This window comes from Capricornis sumatraensis, chromosome 5 (assembly GCF_032405125.1).
Source record: "Capricornis sumatraensis isolate serow.1 chromosome 5, serow.2, whole genome shotgun sequence".
Classification (NCBI taxonomy): Eukaryota; Metazoa; Chordata; class Mammalia; order Artiodactyla; family Bovidae; genus Capricornis; species Capricornis sumatraensis.
In genome coordinates this window covers 21,524,606-21,546,769 of record NC_091073.1, presented here as the reverse complement: position 1 = coordinate 21,546,769, position 22,164 = coordinate 21,524,606, and the positions used below count along the sequence as shown (strand labels likewise).

Genomic DNA, 22,164 nt, shown 5'->3' with positions numbered 1-22,164 from the left:
AACAAAAAGTGCTGCCAGGAATTAAAGGAGGTGATACTATACTTGAGATGAGTTTTGAAAGTTGGAAATATTTTGGATAAGTCTAAGAGAGAAACTGAGCTGGCCCAAAGTACAAGGGTGTGGAAAAGCATAACGCATTAAGGCCAAATAATTTTAACTGTAAGAAGTACAGGGTGGGGGAGTTTAGAGCTAGAGAGAAAGAAATGAAATCAAAGATATGCACAAATCTAACAAAGTCAATAAGTCATTAAAACTTCTTAACACTAATTTTTAGACAATTAAAAGCTGTCTGTCTAATGTAATCAACCTGCCCCCCAGGTGAGGTTTCTCCCTATCAAATGGGTAAAGGACCATATAGAGGAATAGTGCTGGCCTTCACAGTTGTCATGTCAGTCATTTGGGACTGGCAATAATTGGACCACTCTTGGAAAGGGGACGGCCATGTTACTGAACCCAGGAATAGCCTCTATTTCTTTGGCCATGGCCACTCTGCCCATGGGCCCACTGAGCAAGAATAAGAGTGGCTGAGGAAAGAAGCAAATTGATGGTCAAACAGGGGTCATCTCATCCATATAATTATACAGAGCTGGTTCTCTGGTAGGTGCCCTTTGCTGATCATTCACATGGAACACAAATATCTTCACACTCTGACCATCCCAAGCAGTTCAGTTCAGTTCAGTTCAGTCGCTCAGTCATGTCCGACTCTTTGTGACCCCATGGACTGCAGCACACCAGGCCTCCCTGTCCATCACCAACTCCCAGAGTTTACCCAAACTCATGTGCATTGAGTCGGTGATGCCATCCAACCATCTCATCCTCTGTCATCCCCTTCTCCTCCTGCCCCCAATCCCTCCCAGCAACAGAGTCTTTTCAAATGAGTCAGCTCTTTGCATCAGGTGTCCAAAGTACTGGAGTTTCAGCTTCAACATCAGTCCTTCCAATGAGATCATGAACTTATTCTCCCCATGAAGCCTTGATTATGCATTGGAGGAGGAGAGGTATCACAATAAGAACACGTGTGGTAAAAGTCTGAAATACCTGCTGATGCCTTTTGGATCTGCTAAGAAGCAAAAGATATTAAGTAGAGGTGGCAAGAATACACAGAAGAACTATACAAAAAGATCTTCACCACCCAAATAACCATGATGGTGTGATCCTTGACCTAGAACCAGACATCCTGGAAAGCGAAGTCAAGTGGGCCTTAGGAAGCATTGCTATGAATAAAGTGGAGGTGATGGAATTCCAGTTGAGCTATTTCAAATCCTAAAAGATGATGCTGTGAAAGTGCTGCACTCAATATGCCAGCAAATTTGGAAAACTCAGCAGTGGCCACAGGACTGGAAAATGTTATTTTCATTCCAATCCCAAAGAAAGGCAATGCCAAGAATGCTCAAACTACTGGACAATTGGCACTCATTTCACACGCTAGCAAAGGAATGTTCAAAATTCTCCAAGCCAGGCTTCAGTAATACGTGAACCGTGAACTTCCAGATGTTCAAGCTGGATTTAGAAAAGTCAGAGGAATCAGAAATCAAATTACCAACATCTGCTGGATCACTGAAAAAGCAAGAGAGTTCCAGAGAAACATCTACTTCTGCTTTATTAATCATGCCAAAGCCTTTGACAGTGTGAATCACAATAAACGGTGGAAAATTTTTAAAGAGATGGGGATATCAGACCACCTGATCTGCCTCCTCAGGAATCTGTATGCAGGTCAGGAAGCAACAGTTAGAACTGGACATGGAACAACAGACTGGTTCCAAATGGGGAAAGGGGTATGTCAAGGCTGTATAATGTCACCTTGCTTATTTAACTTATATGCAGAGTACATCATGTGAAATACTGGACTGGATGAAGCACAAGCTGGAATCAAGATTGCCGAGAGAAATATCAATAACCTCAGATATGCAGATGATACCACCCTTATGGCAGAAAGCAAAGAACTAAAGAGTTTCTTGATGAAAGTGAAAGAGGAGAGTGAAAGTGTTGACTTAAAACTCAATATTCAGAAAAGTAAGATCATTGCATCTGGTCCCATCACTTCATTGCAAATAGATGAGGACACAATGGAAACAGTGACAGGCTTTATTTTGGGGGTCTCCAAAATCACTGCAGATGGTGCCTGCAGCCATGAAATTAAAAGACGCTTGATCCTTGGAAGAAAAGTTATGACCAACCTAGATAGCATCTTAAAAAGCAGAGACATTACTTTGCCAACAGAGATCTGTTTAGTCAAAGCTATGGTTTTTCCAATAGTCGTGTATGGATGTGAGAGTTGGACTATAAAGAAAGCCAAACAATTGATGTTTTTGAACTGCGGTGTTAGAGAAGACTCCTGAGAGTCTCTTGGACTGCAAGGAGATCCAACTAGCCCAACCTAAAGGAAATCAGTCCTGAATGTTCATTGGAAGGACTGATGCTGAAACTGAAACTCTGATGCAAAGAACTGACTCATTGGAGAAGACCCTGATGCTGGGCAAGATGGAAAGTTGGAGGAGAAGAGCATGACAGAGGCTGAGACGGTTGGATGGCATCACTGACTCAGTAGATATGAGTTTGAGTAAGCTCCGGGAGTTGATTATGGACAGGGAAGCCTGGCATGCTGTAGTCCATGGGGTCTCAAAGAGTCAGACACGACTGAGCAACTGAACTGAACACCTGATCTCAAACATATTATTCCACTAATGATAAATTGCTGCTGCACATGCTAATGAAAGCTAAGTTCATGATGGCAGCCAAATCTCCATAATCACGTGATTGTCTGTGACCAGGCATTCCAATTCTACCCAGGCTTTCCAGGAACTGTTTTTCAAAAAGGTATCTGGAGCAATAGTCATAGCTTTGCTCTAAATCCCAGAGATCATAACTATGATTCTCCTCCAAGGGTTTGTCAGTTTTACAAGTGCCTCTATTTTCAGATACAACAAATATTATTGGATCTGATGGGTCATTAGGCTGAAGCAGAAGAACAACTTGAACAGCTGTGTTACTGGTTGAAGAGCATTTTCTTGTTATGCTTTGAGTTACTCAATAAATGTGGTGGAACAGCATGTTCAAATGTGGTATATGCTGTCTCCAAAATCCAAATTAACCAACCAAGCTTTGTGTGCATGAGTTCTAAGTCACTTTAGTTGTGTCTGACTCTTTGCAACCCTATGGACCATAGCCTGCCAGGCTGTTCTAGAGGTCTGTGGGATTCTCCAAGCAAGAATACTGGAATGGGTTGCCATGCCCTTCTCCAGGGGATCTTCCCAATATAGGGATCAAACCTGAGACTCTTATGTCTCCTATATTGGCAGGCAATTTCTTTAACACTAGCAGCACCTGGGAAGCCCAACAAAGCTTTGAGCCACCATAATCTTTGAGGACTAAATTAAGGCAGAGAGAAGGAGTGGCTGACACAACCCTAAGACAAGACTATGAAGATGAACTGTTGATTCTGTTAAGTAAAAGCAAGCACACTCCTGGTGAACTCTCCAAATTATTATAGAGACAAAAACTTTTTCCAGATTAATAGCTTTGTACCAGGTCCAAGGGGCTGAGTTGATTTGTTTCAGTTAAAAAAAAAAAAAATCCCCACATCTGGAACTGCAGCTGCAATTGGAATCACTGCCTGATTATATTTAAGATAATCCACAGCAATTCTCTAAGAGACATCTATCTTCTTCAAAGTTCAACCAAGTGAATTCAATGAGGATATAATGGAAATCACTACCCTTGCATATTTCAAGTTTTGGATAGTGCCACTATTCTGCAGTTTTTCTAGGGCTGTAATTGTACTTTAGATTTGCCATCCCAGCAGAGACAGGAATGTCTGTCATGCAGCATTTTTTTCAGGGAAACCAAACCAAGTGTTTCCAACAAGAGTCAACAGCATGGCAGATTGGTTCATAGGTATTGAAGGACTGAAAAAGCACAAAGAAAACAGTGAGGTAAATGGACAAAGAATTATAAAAAGCAACTACCACCTCTAAGACTAGAGAAATAGAAGGCAGGGACAGTGGTTATCAGAACTTAGCAGCTGAGAGGAGGGACTGGGCACTCAGAGAGGTGAATAGAGACACAACCATAAGGAAGGATGAGCACCCAAGAATTGATGCTTTCAAACTGTGGTGCTGGAGAACACTCTTGAGAGTCCCTTGGACAGCAAGGAAATCAAAGCATTCGATTCTAAAGCTAACCAACCTTGAATATTCATTGGAATGACTGCTGCTGAAGCTGAAGCTCCAATAGTTTGGCCACCTGATGTGAAAACCCAACTCGTTGGAAAAGACCTTGGTGCTGGGAAAGACTGAGGGAAGAAGGATAAGCGGACGACAAAGGATGAGATGGTTGGATGTCATAACTGACTCAGTGGACATGAGTTTGAGCCACTCTGGGAGATGGTGAAGGATTGGGAAGCCTGGCATGCTGTAATTCATGGGGTTGCAAAGAGTCAGATATGACTTAGTGACGGAACAAGCCTAGCTGGTGCTGGTAGTTCTGAGACATAAAATGAGACTGGTTCTGTAATGGTCAAAAGAAGCTTCTATTCAACTTCTATTGCTAAGTATATGCTGACAAGCACAGCAAGCAGAATGTTCTCCTCCTAATACCCAGTCTCCCCCATATACTCCCTGTTGACACAACCCACCAAGAACCCAACTAGTAAATAAGGGAACTCTGCAAAGCCCAAGTACAAATCAGAGTATGGAAGTACAGCTTTAGAGCCGAGGTGACAGTTGAATAACAAGTACGTATATTATATGAAGAAAACAAAATCACAGAAAACTTACATGGAGTTAGGAACTAGGTTTTAGTTTCAGCCTCATCGCTTACAAACTAAAAGAATTTCACCAGGTAATTTCAACTTTCTGAGCATCAGTTTTACCTGAAAAAAATCACTGTAACAATACCACCAATACTTTCCTCCCAGGAGGGATAATGTAGGTGAAAGCACTTTGAATAAGTATAGAGTGCTATATAATCATAAGCCTGTCTCACTATTATTATCCATACTAAATGGAGCCAGGAAAATAATAGATGAATGAAACTCATAGATAATCTTAAAATCTTCTTTTAGACGGTTTTATATTCTCTCCCACCTAACCAGTCTTTACAGCACACATGTAAAATAGCTCAGTAAGCTCCATGTCTAGCTTTCTATGGCAATGCTAACAAACAGTAATGTGAATTCAAAGACAGTACCAGGGGAGAATGATAGGATATGAGGAGCTTAACTGATTCTTCAAATGAATGGCCTGTTCGAATAACTAAAACAGAGACATAAACTATTTCTGTACAACCTGATCGTCTTGAAAGCTGAATCTGAAAAATTTAACTGCCTACAGAAATAATAGTAAAAGCAAATAAGTAACTAGTAACCCAACTTAAACGCATCCCCAGTGATTCAGAGGCAAAGAATCTTCCTGCAGTAAAAGAGCCGTAGGAGACAAGAGTATAGTCCAGGGGTTGGGAAGATCCCCTGGAGGTGGGCATGGCAACCCACTCCAGTATTCTTGCCTGGAAAATCCTATGGACAGAGGAGCCTGGTGGGCTACAGTCTACCAGGTCACAAAGTGTTGGACACAACTAAAGTGACTTACCACACACACAAGCCAGCTTAAATATCAAATTCAGAATAGAAATGGCTCTCTTTTACACTGAGGTCATAATTTGGGGGGGGGGAATTGTTAATAGGCAAATTGATGCATTTGATTCAATAACTTTGCATGTTAAGAAACCACAAAACTAAATAATGAGAACTATAGTGGTTAGAGATGTCTGAGACTTTGGGTAATCATCCACAAGAGTCAGACATTTATTCCAGACATGATAGAATTAACAGACTTGACTGTAGTCATTTTATAATTTTAGCTCTGCTAAATTAAAGAATCTCTCTAAAAGCACATGAGCACTTATTTACTCAGTAAATATTTACTATCCTCTTTATGAGAAATGCTCAGTTCTAGCATACAAAAATGAGAAAGAACTCTGATATCTACAAAGATGATGACAACACAAAAAAGTGATGAGATGTAGTGGGTGAAAAATTAACTTTACCTGAAGGATCTAAGAAAGGATTCTTAAATGTGACATTTAAGCTGAATCTCCAAAATTTAATTCAAGCTTGCTGTTTAGAAAGTAGTAAAAGGCGAGTAAAGAAAAAGGCAGCTGCATGGCAAAGGCAGAGAGTCATGAAAGGCAGCAACATACCAGGGGGACAATAAGAAGTACTGTGCTGTGGGAATTTAAAATGCAAGGGTGGGAGTGGAGGGTACAGGCGGCCAAGGGAGATGAAACTGGAGAAAAAGTCAGGGCCAGTGAATAAAGGGATTTGTTGCAATGCTAAGGACTTGGACTTCATTCTATGGGAAGCAGGGTCCCAGTGCTATCTTTAACAGGGGAGTGAAATGATCTAAAATCTATTGATTTTCACATGATAGCTTTGGTACTAATACAGAATTTGAATTTTATTAGAGAGAAACTGGGGTTAAGAAGAAATATTGCAGTTGTCTAGGAAACAGACAGTAAGGATTTATGTGCTAAAGTTGTAGAAACACAATAAAGGAGTCTGGTCTGGAGATATTCCTTACATACAGCAATAGGATATGCATCTGAATAAGAAGAAAGGCTGGAAGATAATTCAGAGGTTTTGATATTGGGAGATTAAGAGTTGAGAGAGTGGTGAAATATTCTATTCAAATAGATCAAAAGTCAGCAAACTTTTTTTTGTGACGAGCCAGGTAGCTTAAGCTATTTTAAGCCTTCGAGAACCAGACAGTCTTCTTTACAACCACTCATTCTGCTATTGTAGTGCAAAAGCAGCCATAGGCAATATATAAATAAGTGCAGCTGGACTCCAGTAAAAACATTTTATGGACATTGATACTTGAATTTCATCTAATTTTCACAGGTCATGAAATAGCATTTTCATTTTCTTTTAAAAATGTCAAAACTCTTCTCACTTTTCAGAAAGGCCATACAACAATAGGCAGTAAGAAAGATTTGGCCCAAGGACCATAATCTGCCAACCTCTGTAATAGAGAAAGCAGGAGGAGGAACAGCATCTGAGTTAAGTTTAAGGCACTGCGGGACATCCAGGAGAGGATGTGTGTTGAAGGCACGGGTTCGGGGCTGGACCTCAGAGAAGTATGATGTCCAAAGTGCTCTAGAAACACTGTTCTTCATGGTCATAAAGAACTAAAACTATATGAGAAGGCAAATAGAATAGAGAAATGAAAGACAATATCATATCCTAATGCTGCTTTTAAAGTACTTTTTAATTGCAGATAAGGCAATATTTGAGGATTTTATATTATCAAATGCAGACACTTATCTCTATAATAGGCAGTTAGAAACCCAGGCCAAAGGACTAAGGCTTTTATGACAGAACTTATAAAAGTAATGAAAGATGATAGAGTACAGGAACTGTCCAAGAAACAAATAATGTTTCATCCTTTATGAGTGAAAGATAGAAATGAAGCTAGATTTAATTTTAGAAAAGGAATTTCATTTGTTACCTGTCAAATCCTGATGCAAAAGATAAATAGAAGTCATAGAAGTCTTCTTAGACAGTATGGAGCACCACTCCACAGCATTTTGCTTGTTAAGTAACATTCAAACCGTTGAAAAACGATCCTAAACAGGAATAGTTTACAATTCAATTTGGTAAAGAAAGGATGACAGTTCCTCAGGTGCCTCACTGGAGAGGTTCTGGACATGTGTGCCCTGCCTCTCACAGGCAGAGTAATGAAAAGTAAATTTATCTTGAGGTTTTACCATTTATTTGGTTGAGGTGCATTATCTCTGGTCCACATTGAATTTTTAACAGATGAAATATTTCCTAAACCAAGTAATTTGATTCTGTGCAGATAGTAACCACAGGCAGTGTAATTAATTTCTTTTATATCTTCAACACAGTAAGTAAGTAGATCTTCTCTTTCTATCCATAAGACAAAGCCAGACACAAATCACCACGAAGAGCAAGGTGCAATGTGAAGATTAAGAAATCTCCTATGATGCGATGAATCTGAGCTATGCATTGCCTCACAATAAAAGTGAAATGTTAAAAATCAATTTTTAATACCATGTCAATTTCCAATGCAAATAGAAGACATTTAGTTTGAGTTTTTTAACTTGTATTTTCCCCATTGTCAAAACCCTATCAAAAACTCCTTTGATGTAGTAACAAAATATTGTTGATATATTCTGTTGCAACTATCTTTCTTAAATATTACAAATTCTTACAACATTAAAACTAAGATGTTTCAGTGATAGTCCCTAGAATTATGGTTCACAAAACTGTCATAACTGTTAAAAATTACTTTTTTGCATGTACATTTCTGTCTAGTTAAATCCTTCTCAATTATTCTTCTACAGAATAATAGTATTGTTGGTACTTTATAAGATAAAACACTGACACTAAAAATAATGTTTTATTAGGTGAATTTCTACAAAGGGAAAATCAGGGATTAAAAAAGCTAAGCAGCTATTCTAGTAAACAAGTATTAGTTTTTAAAATCTTAGAGTAAAAATCTATGTGTGTTTTCTATCTGTAGCAATCATTAAGCATTTACCTAACCAATATGGGAGAAATTTGTGCTAAGAGGAAATAACTAAAACCACATAGAAACATATTTTTAGGTTTAAATAAAAATCATGATAAAACCCAGTCTTTTCTACAAATATCTCAACAACTAAAAGTGAAAAAAGAAGCTACAATCAGGATTTGTTCTTCACATAATGGACCATACAATTACTATATCTGTTCTTACTCTCCAAATTTAATTATTTTAATCATTAAATTGACTGAATTAACACCTTTATCTTATTACCAGCAGAAACACAGCTTTAAAATATTTTCATCGGGCCAAGAATTTAAGCAGGACACTGTTAGTACAATGAATAAACTTCTGAAAATAAATCTTTCTGGTATGTATGATATAGTCAACATGAGCTTTGGAAACATTCTACGCTGGATTCAAAATCAGCAACTGTAGTTAGTTAACTATGTGTTCTTGGGCAAATTACATTAATCCAAGAGACTATCAGGTCTAATTCCACCTAGTCTAACATCAGTCATCAGTGGAAACCTAAGCTTCCTAGGTCATTCATTATTACCTAGATCTATGGGTCTCAATATATCAGATACATGGCTCCCTTTATATAATAATAGTTTAATCACTTTGTAGTAAAACTCATCAACATTGTAACCTATTTTTCAAAAGATCAGTATCAGTGAGTTCAGTTGCTCAGTCACGTCTGACTCTTTGCAACTCTATGGACTGAAGCACACCAGGCTTCCCTGTCCTTCACCATCTCCTGGAGCCTGCTCAAACTCATGCCCATTGAGTGGGTGATGCCATCCAACCATCTCATCCTCTGTCATCCCCTTCTCCTCCTGCCTTTAATCTTTCCCAGCATCAGGGTCTTTTCCAATGAGTCACTTCTTTGCATCATGTGGCCAAAGTATTGGAGCTTCAGCTTCTGCATCAGTCATTCCAATGAAGGACTTCAATATTATAACCTATTTTTCAAAAAATCAGTATAGTGTCCCATAAGATACATATCAATATGCAAGTATATGGGTACTGCTACTCCGCAAGACATGATATCAGACACTTAAACTTGCATAAAGCCATCAATAAGATAATTTAAATGAGGACAGATACAGATGTGAGGTACTGGCTACTTAAATACCATAGGTGACACTGCCATCACGACTTGATTTTCCAAATGTGAGCATCTATTAGCACAGCTCAGCACCCAAGTACTGTGTTTCCTTCAGTATACACAACACTTGCGTTCCTAGAAAATTTATTGTGGATAAAACTATGCACAAATGATGTGTGTTTATACATATCATTATAAACAGGTTTTTCACCTCTGTGACTCTTTAGGAGGATGTTCATGGTTCATGTAAAATGTGGGTGGGGAAAATGTGTGATTGTGCAGAACTCATTCACACACAGCAAGATACCTCACATCCCTGGTTCCACTCACCTTTTAATGAGTTCTTTTAAGAATTGATGCTTTTGAACTGTGGTGTTGGAGAAGACTCTTGAGAGTCCCTTGGACTGCAAGGAGATCCAACCAGTCCATTCTGAAGGAGATCAGCCCTGGGATTTCTTTGGAAGGAATGATGCTAAAGCTGAAACTACAGTACCTTGGCCACCTCATGAGAAGAGTTGACTCATTGGAAAAGACTCTGATGCTGGGAGGGATTGGGGGCAGGAGGAGAAGGGGATGACCGAGGATGAGATGGCTGAATGGCATCACCGACTTGATGGACGTGAGTCTGAGTCAACTCCAGGAGTTGGTGATGCACAGGGAGGCCTGGCGTGCTGCGATTCATGGGGTCGCAAAGAGTCGGACACGACTGAGCGACTGAACTGAACTGAACTGAACTGAACTGAACTGAAAGGATCTTCTACTTTTGCTTCTTGCACCACTCTCTCCCCATCAGTTCATCACATAACAGTGAGAGTCATTCTTTAAAAATGGTTTATCAGACTTTGTCACTTGGACTAAACCCATCAGTGATTTCTTGTCATACTTAGAATGCAATCCAAACTCTTTTGCACAATCTTCAGGTTCAAAATGATCCTTCCTGTAGCCCACTTCTGTGATCTCATTTACCAGTATCCTCTGGTTTCATGCTCCAGACACACTGGCTCTCTTGAGGGTCCTAAAACTCATCAACATTATCCTATACTTGGGATTTTGTATTTGCTGTTCTCTCCCTGGGAAGTACGCTCACCTGAGTCTCTCTGGCTCCTGTACCCTGTTTGACTGCTTCACCTGGATGGTGGATTCCCCAAAATGAAGATGGGCTCAGTTGCTCCTCAAATCATCATCCTCTCTGTCTTACCAAATGGCACACCCAGTTACTCAGGCTAAAACCTTTGATAATTTTCCCCTCATCCAAATGTGTTTGTCCACCTAATCAATGAGTCAGTCCTTGCCTCTGTAACTCTAACACATATCTCATATTTGTCATAACAACTGCTACTATTTCTGTTTGAAAGTAAAAAGTGAAAGTGAAAGTCACTCAGTCATGTCTGACTTTTTGTGACTCCATGGACTATACAGTCCATGGAATTCTCCAGGCCAGAATACTGGAGTGGATAGCCTTTCCCTTGTCCAGGGGATCTTCCCAACCCAGGGATCAAACCCAGGTCTCCTGCATTGCAGGTGGATTCTTTACCACCTGAGCTTCAAGGGAAGAAAAGAATACTGGAGTGGGTAGTCTATCCCTTCTCCAGTGGATGTTTCAGACCCAGGGATTGAACCGGGGTGTCCTGCATTGCAGGAGGATTCTTTACTAACTGAGCTATGAGGGAAGCTATTCTACAGGCCATCTAGTTGGTACATTGCTTCCATTCTTACCCTCTATAATCCTTTCTCCCCCCAGCAATCAGAGTCATCTTTAAATAGGATAAATCAGATCATGTCATTCCGCCATTTGTCAGAGATCCAATCACATCTTTCATATCTAGAATAGAAACCAAACTCTGGCCACCATAGTCTATGAAGGCTTTGACAATTTGGTCCCTTTGCTCATTGTTCACCTTTCTTCCACTCACTTTCTATATAACCAGTCTTCTTTCTGATAAAAGAACAAGCCATACTCATTCTTACCCTAAGACTTTTGCTGTATCCTGCATCTATATGCTGGAAATTACTGTGACATATATTACATGGCTTCCTTCTTCCCCTGGGGCTTCTCTGTGGCTCAGTGGTAAAGAATCCACCTGCAGTGCAGGAGATAGGGATTCGATCCCTGAGTTGGGAAAATTCCCTGGAGAAGGAAATGGCAACCCATTCCAGGATTCTTGCCTGGGAAATCCCATGGACAGAGGAGTCTGGTGTGCTATAGTCCACGGGGTCGCAAAAGAACTGGACACAGCTTAGTGACTAAGCAACAACAACTTCTTCGTATCATTCAGGTGTAAGTTTAAAATATCACATACTCAGAAAAGTCTTTCCTCATCTACCATGTCTAAAGAAATCCCCATTTAGTCCTCCTCACAATACCTTCTTTTCTTTGCATCATAAAATTGATTAGTATTTCTTTGTTTACTTTGTCATTTATTAATGCATATCCCTTGAATGTAAGATCCATGGAAGCAGAACTTTGATTAAATTCACTATTAGTCTGGTCTCAACATCTAAGTACTCATTACTCAGAATGAACACTGAAAAAATAAATGAATGAGTGGCACAGTGTTTCCTGGAGAAAATTCTTTAACTTCACTGTTTTAAATCTAGACTATGTGCATCACCAGGAAACATGAGATAGTTTGGCTCAAGCTCCAGGAAAAAATATGGCGTATCTTCCGAAAACATTAGATTTACATGAAAGTACTTAAAACAGTGTATTTATATAAAAAGATAAAATATATAATGAATTAGAATCTAATATTTACATGGACTTTTCATACAAAATAAAGTTCTGTGAAACTTCATAATTTTAGCAGTTGCTTCAGACTCTGCCTCCAAATCTCCCAGTATAAAGTGGCATTCTTCTGTTCTAAGGAGTTGTTGTTATTTAGTCACTAAATCACGTCTGACTCTTTTGCGACCCCATGGACTGTAGCCCCCCCAGGCTCTCTGTCCTTGGGATTTTCCAGGCAAGAATGCTGGAGTAGCCATTTCCCCCTCCAGGGGATCTGCCCAATCCAAGGATGGAACCTGCTCCTCCTTCATTACAGGCAGATTCTTTATCACTGAGCCATCAAGGAAGCCGAGGAATTACTTTATGAACATTAAGTAAGGTCAACCATTGGGAAGCCCATGTTTAAAGTTATATTTAAAAATAATACCATAGAAATAAGCAAAGTTTCCTATTGGTTGTGTAATTTTGAATATTCTGAATCAAAACATTTGTAAATTTCTTTTTTAATAGAAAAGCTTGGAGTGCTGCTAGTTCCTGTTAGCGGCAGTAAACTTGAACTATGGCACAAAATACTTAGTGTATTAGAGGTCAAGGTGGAAGACCAGGACCAAGAGACATCCAAAATTCCTCAACAAGGAAAGGCAAAATAGTCTCATATCTACCTAACCTTCAGGAAACTAAGAAGTAGGGGTGATAGAAATAGCCAAGCAGTAAAGTCCAATGATGATAATCTGCTAAGAAAGGGATAAAAAGATGTTTGACAAGCATTAGGTCAGCAGTAAATTGTGACTTCCACTAAAGTACTGATGAAATCTGGGAGGAAAATATAATAATGATCATCCCGGTAAACAAATTACATTCTGTTTAACAGTGGATGTAACAGCAAGACCTGCCTGGCATTGAAAACTGTCAATAACTAACTGTGTGACTTTGACCAAATTACTAGTCTTGCCTGTGATTTAAACATAATAATACCTAACTCTTAAGAAGCTTGGGATGATTACCGTATATATCACAGACCTAGCATCCACCAAGCCCTTAAATTATAGCTATTTTTGTTCTGGAATAATGTACCTATCATTACAAAAATTAAAAGTACCCTATTTTAATTCCAGATTTAATATGAAAGGAAGTTTGGTTTATATTAGCAATGAATATTTCATGCTTTTTTTCTAAAGGAAATGTTTTAATAAAAGTTGATACCCTAGTTCTGCCAGGCATCTAAAATTATAGCCGATGCTTTTATAAATCTATATTATCTAATATTTGGGTTTAAAGTAATAATGTATTCAGAGATTCTCTTGGCTAGATAGACTGAATAATCAAAATAATTTCAAATCCTATTTTGAAGCATTTGCTTTCAACTCAATTTAGCACTTTTTAAAAATCAAATTCTCATTTTCTTCTACTTTTTTTCATGTGGACATCTCTGAGAAGTTAGCAAGCTACCTGAAGGCAGAGGTATTTTGCATGACCGCTTTACATGAGTTTTTAGTCATATAGTGGAGAAGGAAGAGGAGTGTGATGAATGTTTAAAATTGCCTGGCATTTGTTAATTATAGCATTATTAATTCTTCCACTCACTTCCTGCAAGACTATATACTAATCAATTGAATTATGAATCAAATATCATTCTATGAAGACAACAGGTAAGTGTTATGATAATCTGTATACGCAGAAATGAAATGTTCAGGTTTCAAAGTTGTATGGCTTCTCCCATCTAATATGATGCTAGGGCAAGGTACAGATTAAAAGTTTAAAAGAGTTTTTCCTCCACCAAAGGGACAGGTTGAGAAATGTAACCATCATGCCAGAAAAATGTCATTCCAGTAGGTCCCTCAGGACAACCCTGCTGTCTTTTCTGTTGGGACATAGAAAGCAAATTTTCCCAAAGAAAGCTGTGGTTCTTTGCCATGGGTGGCAAGGGACAATTCAACCTCTCCCCACACACACATCATGGTACCTGAAATGCAGAGACAACCCTGTGTCTGTGCTTGTGAGAGAAAGGAGCCTTGGAAGTTTTCCAACATCACAAGCACTTTTGTAACATGCAGCTTGAGGTAATACCCACAGGAGTGTATTTGATTTGCCTCAGAATGTTCCAAGAGTGACAGGTTATCATCAGCGCCCACCCCCACCCCCACCCCCCCATCAATCAGGGCAGACTCATTGTCTGCTTGGTTAACAAGACACTACTTTTTTTCAGAAAATCACTTTTGCAAAAGTAATCCTGACTTGAACCTTCCATCACAGAGCACTGTTTTCCAAAGATATGTGTTTCCAATAACACATTGAATGAGTAACAAGGACCCTGAGTGGAATGGGCACAGAATTTGTTATTCAAGCCAGGCAACCTGAGAGTAAAATAAAAAACTATTAATAATTATGCCAAACATAGGGAGAAATCACATAGGAGGAAAGAAGTTTAAGGCAAGCATATACTTGTGTATGGAAACCTGTAGAATACTACTTGAACACTGTGGGGGGAAGAAAGGTTTTACAGAATGGAGGAGGAGTGGTCAAATGATACAAGAGTTGAAGGAAATTAAATAGCAGAAGAAAATGACATTTATTGATTGCCCGTTTTAGACCAAGTTTTTAAACAATTGTAATATGTATAGTAGTGATGATATTTTAGACAACATTTTACAGATACGGAAACTAAAACTTTAAAAGGGCTAAACCTCTTGCCAAAGACACACAGAGAAAAAGATGGAACCTGTATTCAAACATGATGCCAGCTCATTAAATCTGCTCCAAAGTTACTACAATTATATAAATGGCATTATATTTCCATATTATAAATAGGAAACTGAAGCTCAGAGACAGACCCGTTCAAGGATTCCTGTGTAACATAGAATCTGGATTCAAATTCAGACCTGCCTGACTCTTAAGTCAACATTCTTACTACCAAAATATTGATTGGACTTTGTTCAGAGACTGGGGTTTTATTTGTTCATTTGTTTGGGGTTTGTCTTGTGTTTTTCTGAGGGGAATGGGGTGTTATCTCTTCCTCTCTTCTTGTGTGGGCTTTGCTTCAGCTCCATTTCCACTTTAAACTTGCTTCTCCTTATACCTCTCTTGCCTCTTTTTTACTCTCTTCCTTAGACTTCCTTCTAAATATTTAATCAAGATATCAGGACCAGGCTTGTCCAAAACCTTAGCTTACTAATTAGGATCTTCTCTAATGTACCCCTCACATCACTTCCAGTCCATGTATCATCTAATATGTGTGTGTTTACATCCCCTTCTTTCTTATGAAATTCATTCAGTCTGGGTCATTTCATCCTCCACATCAACTTATTCACAGTGTCTCTTTCTGCCATACTCGTACTACTTTCAAATTGACTTGAGGTTACCAGCACCCTTTTCTAAATAACATGAAAATCTATAAACTATATTGTGTACAGAAAGTTGGAGGAAGGCAGGCTAACACAAAACACTCTCTCACTATAAGTATATTGAAAGGAATTTCCCCACAGTATCATATGAGAAGGACTTCCCAGGTGGCGCTAGTAGTAAAGAATCTGCCTGCTAATGCAGGTGATGTAAGAGACTTGGGTTTGATCCCTGGGTTGGGAAGATCCCCCAGAGGAGTGCATGGCAACCAACTCCAATATTCATGCCAGGAGAATGCCATGGACAGAGGAGCCTGGCAGACTGTGGCCCATAGGGTCTCAAAGAGACAGACATGACTGAAGTGACTTAGCACGTGGACACATTCTAGACAAAAGGCCAAGAAAAGTAATGAAAGAAGAGTTCAACAAGGACACTTATAAACTCCTCTTGGGTTCTTGCTTAAGCAATCTTGTTCTGTTAACAAGAAACAAACTACACTCTGATGCTAGTCATTGAAGATTACATTTATATAAGACTGTATTTGAAACTCAGATATTCACAAAGCAAGACTTTTCCCCATTCTGCCTACTTTTCTCCACCCTTGTCATCTCATATATCCCCTAGTAAAAACCACTACCATTGCTCTCTGGTGGTGTAATGGCTTACCAGCGGTCTCCAGGCTTTCACTCTTGCTCTTGTATGGTTAATTCTTCACCCAGCAGCCAGAGTATCTTTTAAATCTGTTTATCAGATCATGTCACTCTCTTATGTAATTCCCCCCAGTTATATCCTCCAGCACTTAGTACAAAATCTGAACTCCTTATCCCCCTTACAAACCCCAATAGGACCTTGCAGGCCCTTCCTACCATCTTACAGTATTTTTCTCCAGGCCCACTTCAGCCTCCTTGACCTTCTTCCAAGACCTAGAATGGGCCAGGCTGGTTCCAGCACCAGAGCCTTTGTACACACTACTTCCACTGACAGACAAGTTATGTACCCAGATGGTGGCCTGGCTGGTGCCTCGTGTCACTCAGACCTTGGCTTTGAAAGTCACCTCCTCCAAAAGACCATCCTTAACCTAAAGGGGAGTCACTCCACTATTCCCTAACATAGTGATCATCACACAGCACCCTAAGACTCTGAAAAGTTATTGATTTACTTGTTTTGTAGCTGCTTATTGTGTATCTTTTTCTTGGGGATGGTCTTGATCACTGCCTCCTGTACAATGTCACGAACTTCTGTCCATAATTCTTCAGGCACTCTATCATATCTAATTTCTTGAATCAATTTGTCACTTTCGCTGTATACTCGAAAGGGATATGATTTAGGTCATACCTGAATGGTCTAGTGGTTTTCCCTACTTTCTTCAATTTAAGTCTGAAATTGGCAATAAGGAGTTCATGATCTGAGCCACAGTCAGGGCCTGGTCTTATTTTTGCTGACTGTATAGAGCTTCTCCATTTTTGTCTACAAAGAATATAATCAATCTGATTTCACTATTGACCTTCTGGTGATGTCCATATGTAGAGTCTTCTCTTGTGTTGTAGGAAGACGCTGTTTACTATGACCAGTGCATTCTCTATTAGCCGTTGCCCTGCTTCATTCTATACTCCAAAGCCAAATTTGCTTGTTACTACCGGTATTTCTTAACTTTCTACTTTTGCATTCCAATCCCCTGTAATGAAAAGGATATCTTTTTTGGGTGTGAGTTCTAGAAGTTCTTGTAGGCCTTCATAAAACCGTTCAACTTCAGCTTCATCAGCATTACTGGTCAGGACATAGACTTGGATTACTGTCTATGCCAACAAATTTGGAAAACTCAGCAGTGGCCACAGGACTGAAAAAGGTCAGTTTTCATTCCAATCCCAAAGAAAGACAATGCCAAAGAATGCTCAAAGTACCACACAACTGCACTTATCTCACACGCTAGTAGAGTGATGCTTAAAATTCTCCAAGCCAGGCTTCAGCAATACATGAACTGTGAACGCCCTGATGTTCAAGCTGGTTTTAGAAAAGGCAGAGGAACCAGAGATCAAATTGCCAACATCTGCTGGATCATGAAAAAAGCAAGAGAGTTCCAGAAGAACATTTCTGATTTACTGATTATGCCAAAGCCTTTGACTGTGTGGATCATAATAAACTGGAAAATTCTGAAAGAGATGAAATACCAGACCACCTAACCTGCCTCTTGCAAGAAATATGTATGCAGGTCAAGAAGCAACAGTTAGAACTAGACATGGAACAACAAACTGGTTCCAAATAGGAAAAGGAGTATATCAAGGCTGTATATTGTCACCCTACTTATTTAACTTATATGCATAGTACATCATGAGAAATGCTGGGCTCGATGAAGCACAAGCTGGAATCAAGATTGCCAGGAGAAATATCAATAACTTCAGACATGCAGTTGACACCACACTCATGCAGAAAGTGAGGAACTAAAGAGCCTCTCAATGAAAGTGAAAGAAGAGAGTGAAAAAGTTGGCTTAAAACTCAACATTCAGAACACTAAGATCATGGCATTTGGTCTTATCACTTCATGGGAAATAGATGGGGACACAGTGGAAACAGTGTTAGACTTTTTTGGGGGGGCTCCAAAATCACTGCAGATGGTGACTACAGCCATGAAATTAAAAGATGCTTACTCCTTGGAAGAAAAGTTATGACCAACCTAGATAGCATATTCAAAAGCAGAGACATTACTTTGCCGACTAAGGTCTGTCTAGTCAAGGCTATGGTTTTTCCTGTGGTCATGTATGGATGTGAGAGTTGGACTGTGAAGAAGGCTGAGCGCTGAAGAATAGATGCTTTTGAACTGTGGTGTTGCAGAAGACTCTTGAGAGTCCCTTGGACTGCAAGAAGATCCAACCAGTTCATTCTGAAGGAGATAAGCCCTGGGATTTCTTTGGAGGGAATGATGCTAAAGCTGAAGCTCCAGTACTTTGGCCACCTCACGCGAAGAGTTGACTCATTGGAAAATACTCTGATGCTGGGAGGGATTGGGGGCAGGAGGAGAAGGGGACGACTGAGGATGAGATGGCTGGATGGCATCACGGACTCAATGGATGTGAGTCTGAGTGAACTCCGGGATATGGTGATGCACAGGGAGGCCTGGCGTGCTGCGATTCATGGGGTCACAAAGAGTCGGACACGACTGAGCAACTGAACTGAACTGAACTGAACTGGATCATGTAAAAGCTATGAACTTAAAAACATATTTGGTAACAAAAATAGTTTCTTATAATTACACATGAGTCCTTAATACTGTTTGCCAATGTTAGCTGTATAAATACCTTGATTCTTTTTTTTTGTGGTGAGTGCATAAGTCATTTCAGTCATGTCCAACTCTTTTCAACCCTAAGGACTGTAGCCCACCGGGCTTCTCTGTCCATGGGATTCTCCAGGCAAGAATACTGAAGTGGGTTTTCTCCAGGGGGTTGCCTCTGGTGGGGGGCGGGGGGGGGGGTCTTCCTTCCCCATGGATTGTACCCCGGCCTCCTGCAGCTCTGGCACTGCAGCTGGCTTCTCTACCGCTGAGCCACCAGGAAGGTGAATCCAAATAGCTCCAGGAAAGAACTCAACAAAAGTACAAGCTCTTGCATGGATACATTACAAAAATCTAGTGAAGGCTTGACTCTACTTTTAAGAAGGCTCTTAACCCTTAACTGGAACTGTGACCAACCTTGGTTTAAAAGGCTTTCTTATCGATCAATCAGTCAGTTTAGTTACTCAGTTGTATCCGACTCTTTGCGACCACATGGACGGCAGCATGCCAGGCTTCACTGTGCATCACCAGCTCCCGGAGTTTTCTCTAATTTATGTCTATCGAGTCAGTGATACAACCCAACCATCTCATCCTCTGTCACCCCCTTTTATTCCTGCCTTCAGCCTTTCCCAGCATCAGGGTCTTTTCCAGTGAGTCAGTTCCTCCTGTCAGATGGCCAAAGTATTGGAGCTTCAGCTTCAGCATCAGCCCTTCCAGTGAATATTCAAGACTGACTCCCTTTAGTATTGACTGCTTTGATCTCCTTGCATCCTTATCAATAGCATGCTATCAAAGGACACAAAACCCTAAATCTAGAAGTCTGCAGCTTCTCCAGATAAACAACATCATACAATGCACAGTTAGTCTGAACTCTGGAGAGTTAAGACTTCATTGAGGCACAGAACAGGTGGAATGACCTGGTTAAATGCTTTCTTACTAATAAGACGTTTAATGTCAAAAATTTCACTGGAAAGTTAGTAAGCATTTTCCTTGAAGAATATATCTATCTTCCAATAGGGTTGTCAAAACATGAGGGCTAAGTGAGCCATATGTCACCCCAACCAATTAGAGTCACAGTTAAGTGACTCTCCTAATTGTTAACTAAAAAGAAGTCTCTGAAGGAAAAGAGTAAGTCACTCCTTGAGGACACCTTATTCAAATCTGGATGGATGGCAAAGGTGCAGTGCAAGAGCCTATGAGCAGAGACTCATGTAAGCTGAGCAAAGGTAATGGTTTCGAGGAAGTCAGTAAGCCAAGAGCAAGGGCACCACAGGTGAGTTCAAGCCCACACTGTCCTTGATCTCAGGGAACCTCAAAGGAAAGCGTCAGGTTACCGATGTTGACAGAACTGTCACAGACAGGGTGGTCAAAACATAAATACACAAGCTGAAATACTGAAAAGCAGAAATAACCAAGGTTATTTATTTCCCAAGTAAGTAGTTCAAAATTCCAGCAAAAGCTTGTGTAGAAGGTAAACCACACACAATTTTCACAATTAGAGCTTGCTTTGTTCAAATACCCTCCATAACATTTGATCATATTGATGTTTCTTGGCTTAACTGAAATTATTTTTATCTTTGAAACTTCAATGTACCTATCAACATGTGATGAAATGCTTGTTGATCTCTATAATTGCCTGCATTTGTTAGTATCCCTTGTCTTAGTCTTTGTTATGTATAATGACATTGAACACCACATCTGGTCAATCACATTTACCAAGAGTGAATATATTAATCACAGGTGTCCTCCAAATCAAAGGATCCAATGTGTGTCGCAATTGGTTTTAAGATATAAATAAGAACACTACGGCCAGAGAAGAATAAATAGCTCACCAAATTCCCCTGTGCATAGTATGTATTTTCCATTTATTGAATAACAGACTCTCTCTTGCCTCCACTGTCTTCAAGCAAGGTTTCTAAGCAGAAAGAGCCTACTAAACAAGATAATCAGGTCTCAGGTTTAAAGCACAACCTATATCTTCACATTCTTCCAGCAGACGTTAGCAAAGGACTCAGTAATAATTACCAACTTTGAGAAGTCTGCCATGGGGAGATGAGTCTAAATTGCTTTATTAAAATAACCCAATCTTCTTTCTCAAAATATCCCCACTACTCTATTACAAGAGGAGAAAATCTGAAAAACGTGGTGAAGAAAGGGAAGGAAATTCACATTTATCTTCCCTTATCATACTCTGTTAGTAAGGTGACAGTAAGTCCTGATTCGTCCAGCACAGTTCTATTTTCTGCCTTCTGTCCCTGTGCAATTACTAATCATAGCATTCCCTTTCATTCTCAAAAATGTTGTAATTTAGATAACAAGTTATATGGTTATCCTGTGTGTTCAGTAGTGAGCAGTATGTTCATCTTGGATCCACAGATTGACAGAAAGAGAGATTTTTCTCCCCATCCCTCCTTCTCCATTCCACAGTTGCTAATCTGTGTCAGCTGTACTATTGTGTTCCTTCTGAGTGAATTTGGCCACTCAGGAACTAGCAGAAAATGGGAGGGTGGGAATAAAGAGAAGTAGTCAGGATATTTATTCCCTGATCTCACTACCTGCCTGGCTGTGGTCTAACTGGTATGGTCTCTCCACCAAAGGCCACAGCTCCAGAAGCTTTTAAGCACAGCACTATTTTTAGCATCTGTAAATCATTCACTCCAATTGCTTCTTCAGATCTAGCCCAAGTGGTATTTCTGTTCCTCACCCTACAGTGCTTCATAATCCCTTGTAGATGGCCTTCAACTTTGGCCATACCTTTGTAGGCTACCTTCTCCCTTCAATTTCCCATTTGAGCATTCCTTATGTTTCCCTCTGCCTATCTTTGGCTGCAAAGAGGGAGCCAAAGATGGACAGATATTCTTTACAGCCAAAGATGGAGAAGCTCTATACAGTCAGCAAAAACAAGGCTGGGAGCTGACTGTGGCTCAGATCATGAACTCCCTATTGCCAAATTCACACTGAAATTGAAGAAAGTAGAGAAAACCACTACACCATTCAGGCATGACCTAAATCGAATTGCTAAGATTATACACTGAAAGTGACAAAGAGATTCAGGGGATTAGATCTGATAGAGTGCCTAAAGAACTATGGACGGAGGTTTGTGACATTGTGCAAGAGGCAGTGATCAAGGTTGTTCCCAAGAAAAAGAAATTCAAAAAGGCGAAATGGTTGTCTGAGGAGG

At 39.8% G+C, this 22,164-nt stretch overlaps 1 protein-coding gene across 1 annotated transcript in view; it reads right to left on the bottom strand.

The window, feature by feature from the left end:
• Positions 1-21,735, bottom strand: part of NXPH1 (neurexophilin 1) — a 49,432-nt gene extending 27,697 nt beyond the window's left edge. The window contains exons 1-2 of the mRNA XM_068973168.1: positions 21,539-21,735; positions 16,878-17,018 (exon numbers count right to left, since the gene is read on the bottom strand). Of these exons, the coding sequence (XP_068829269.1) occupies positions 16,878-17,018; positions 21,539-21,735 (338 nt within the window). The remainder of the gene's footprint in view (positions 1-16,877; positions 17,019-21,538) is intronic.
• Positions 21,736-22,164: the final 429 nt, after the last annotated feature.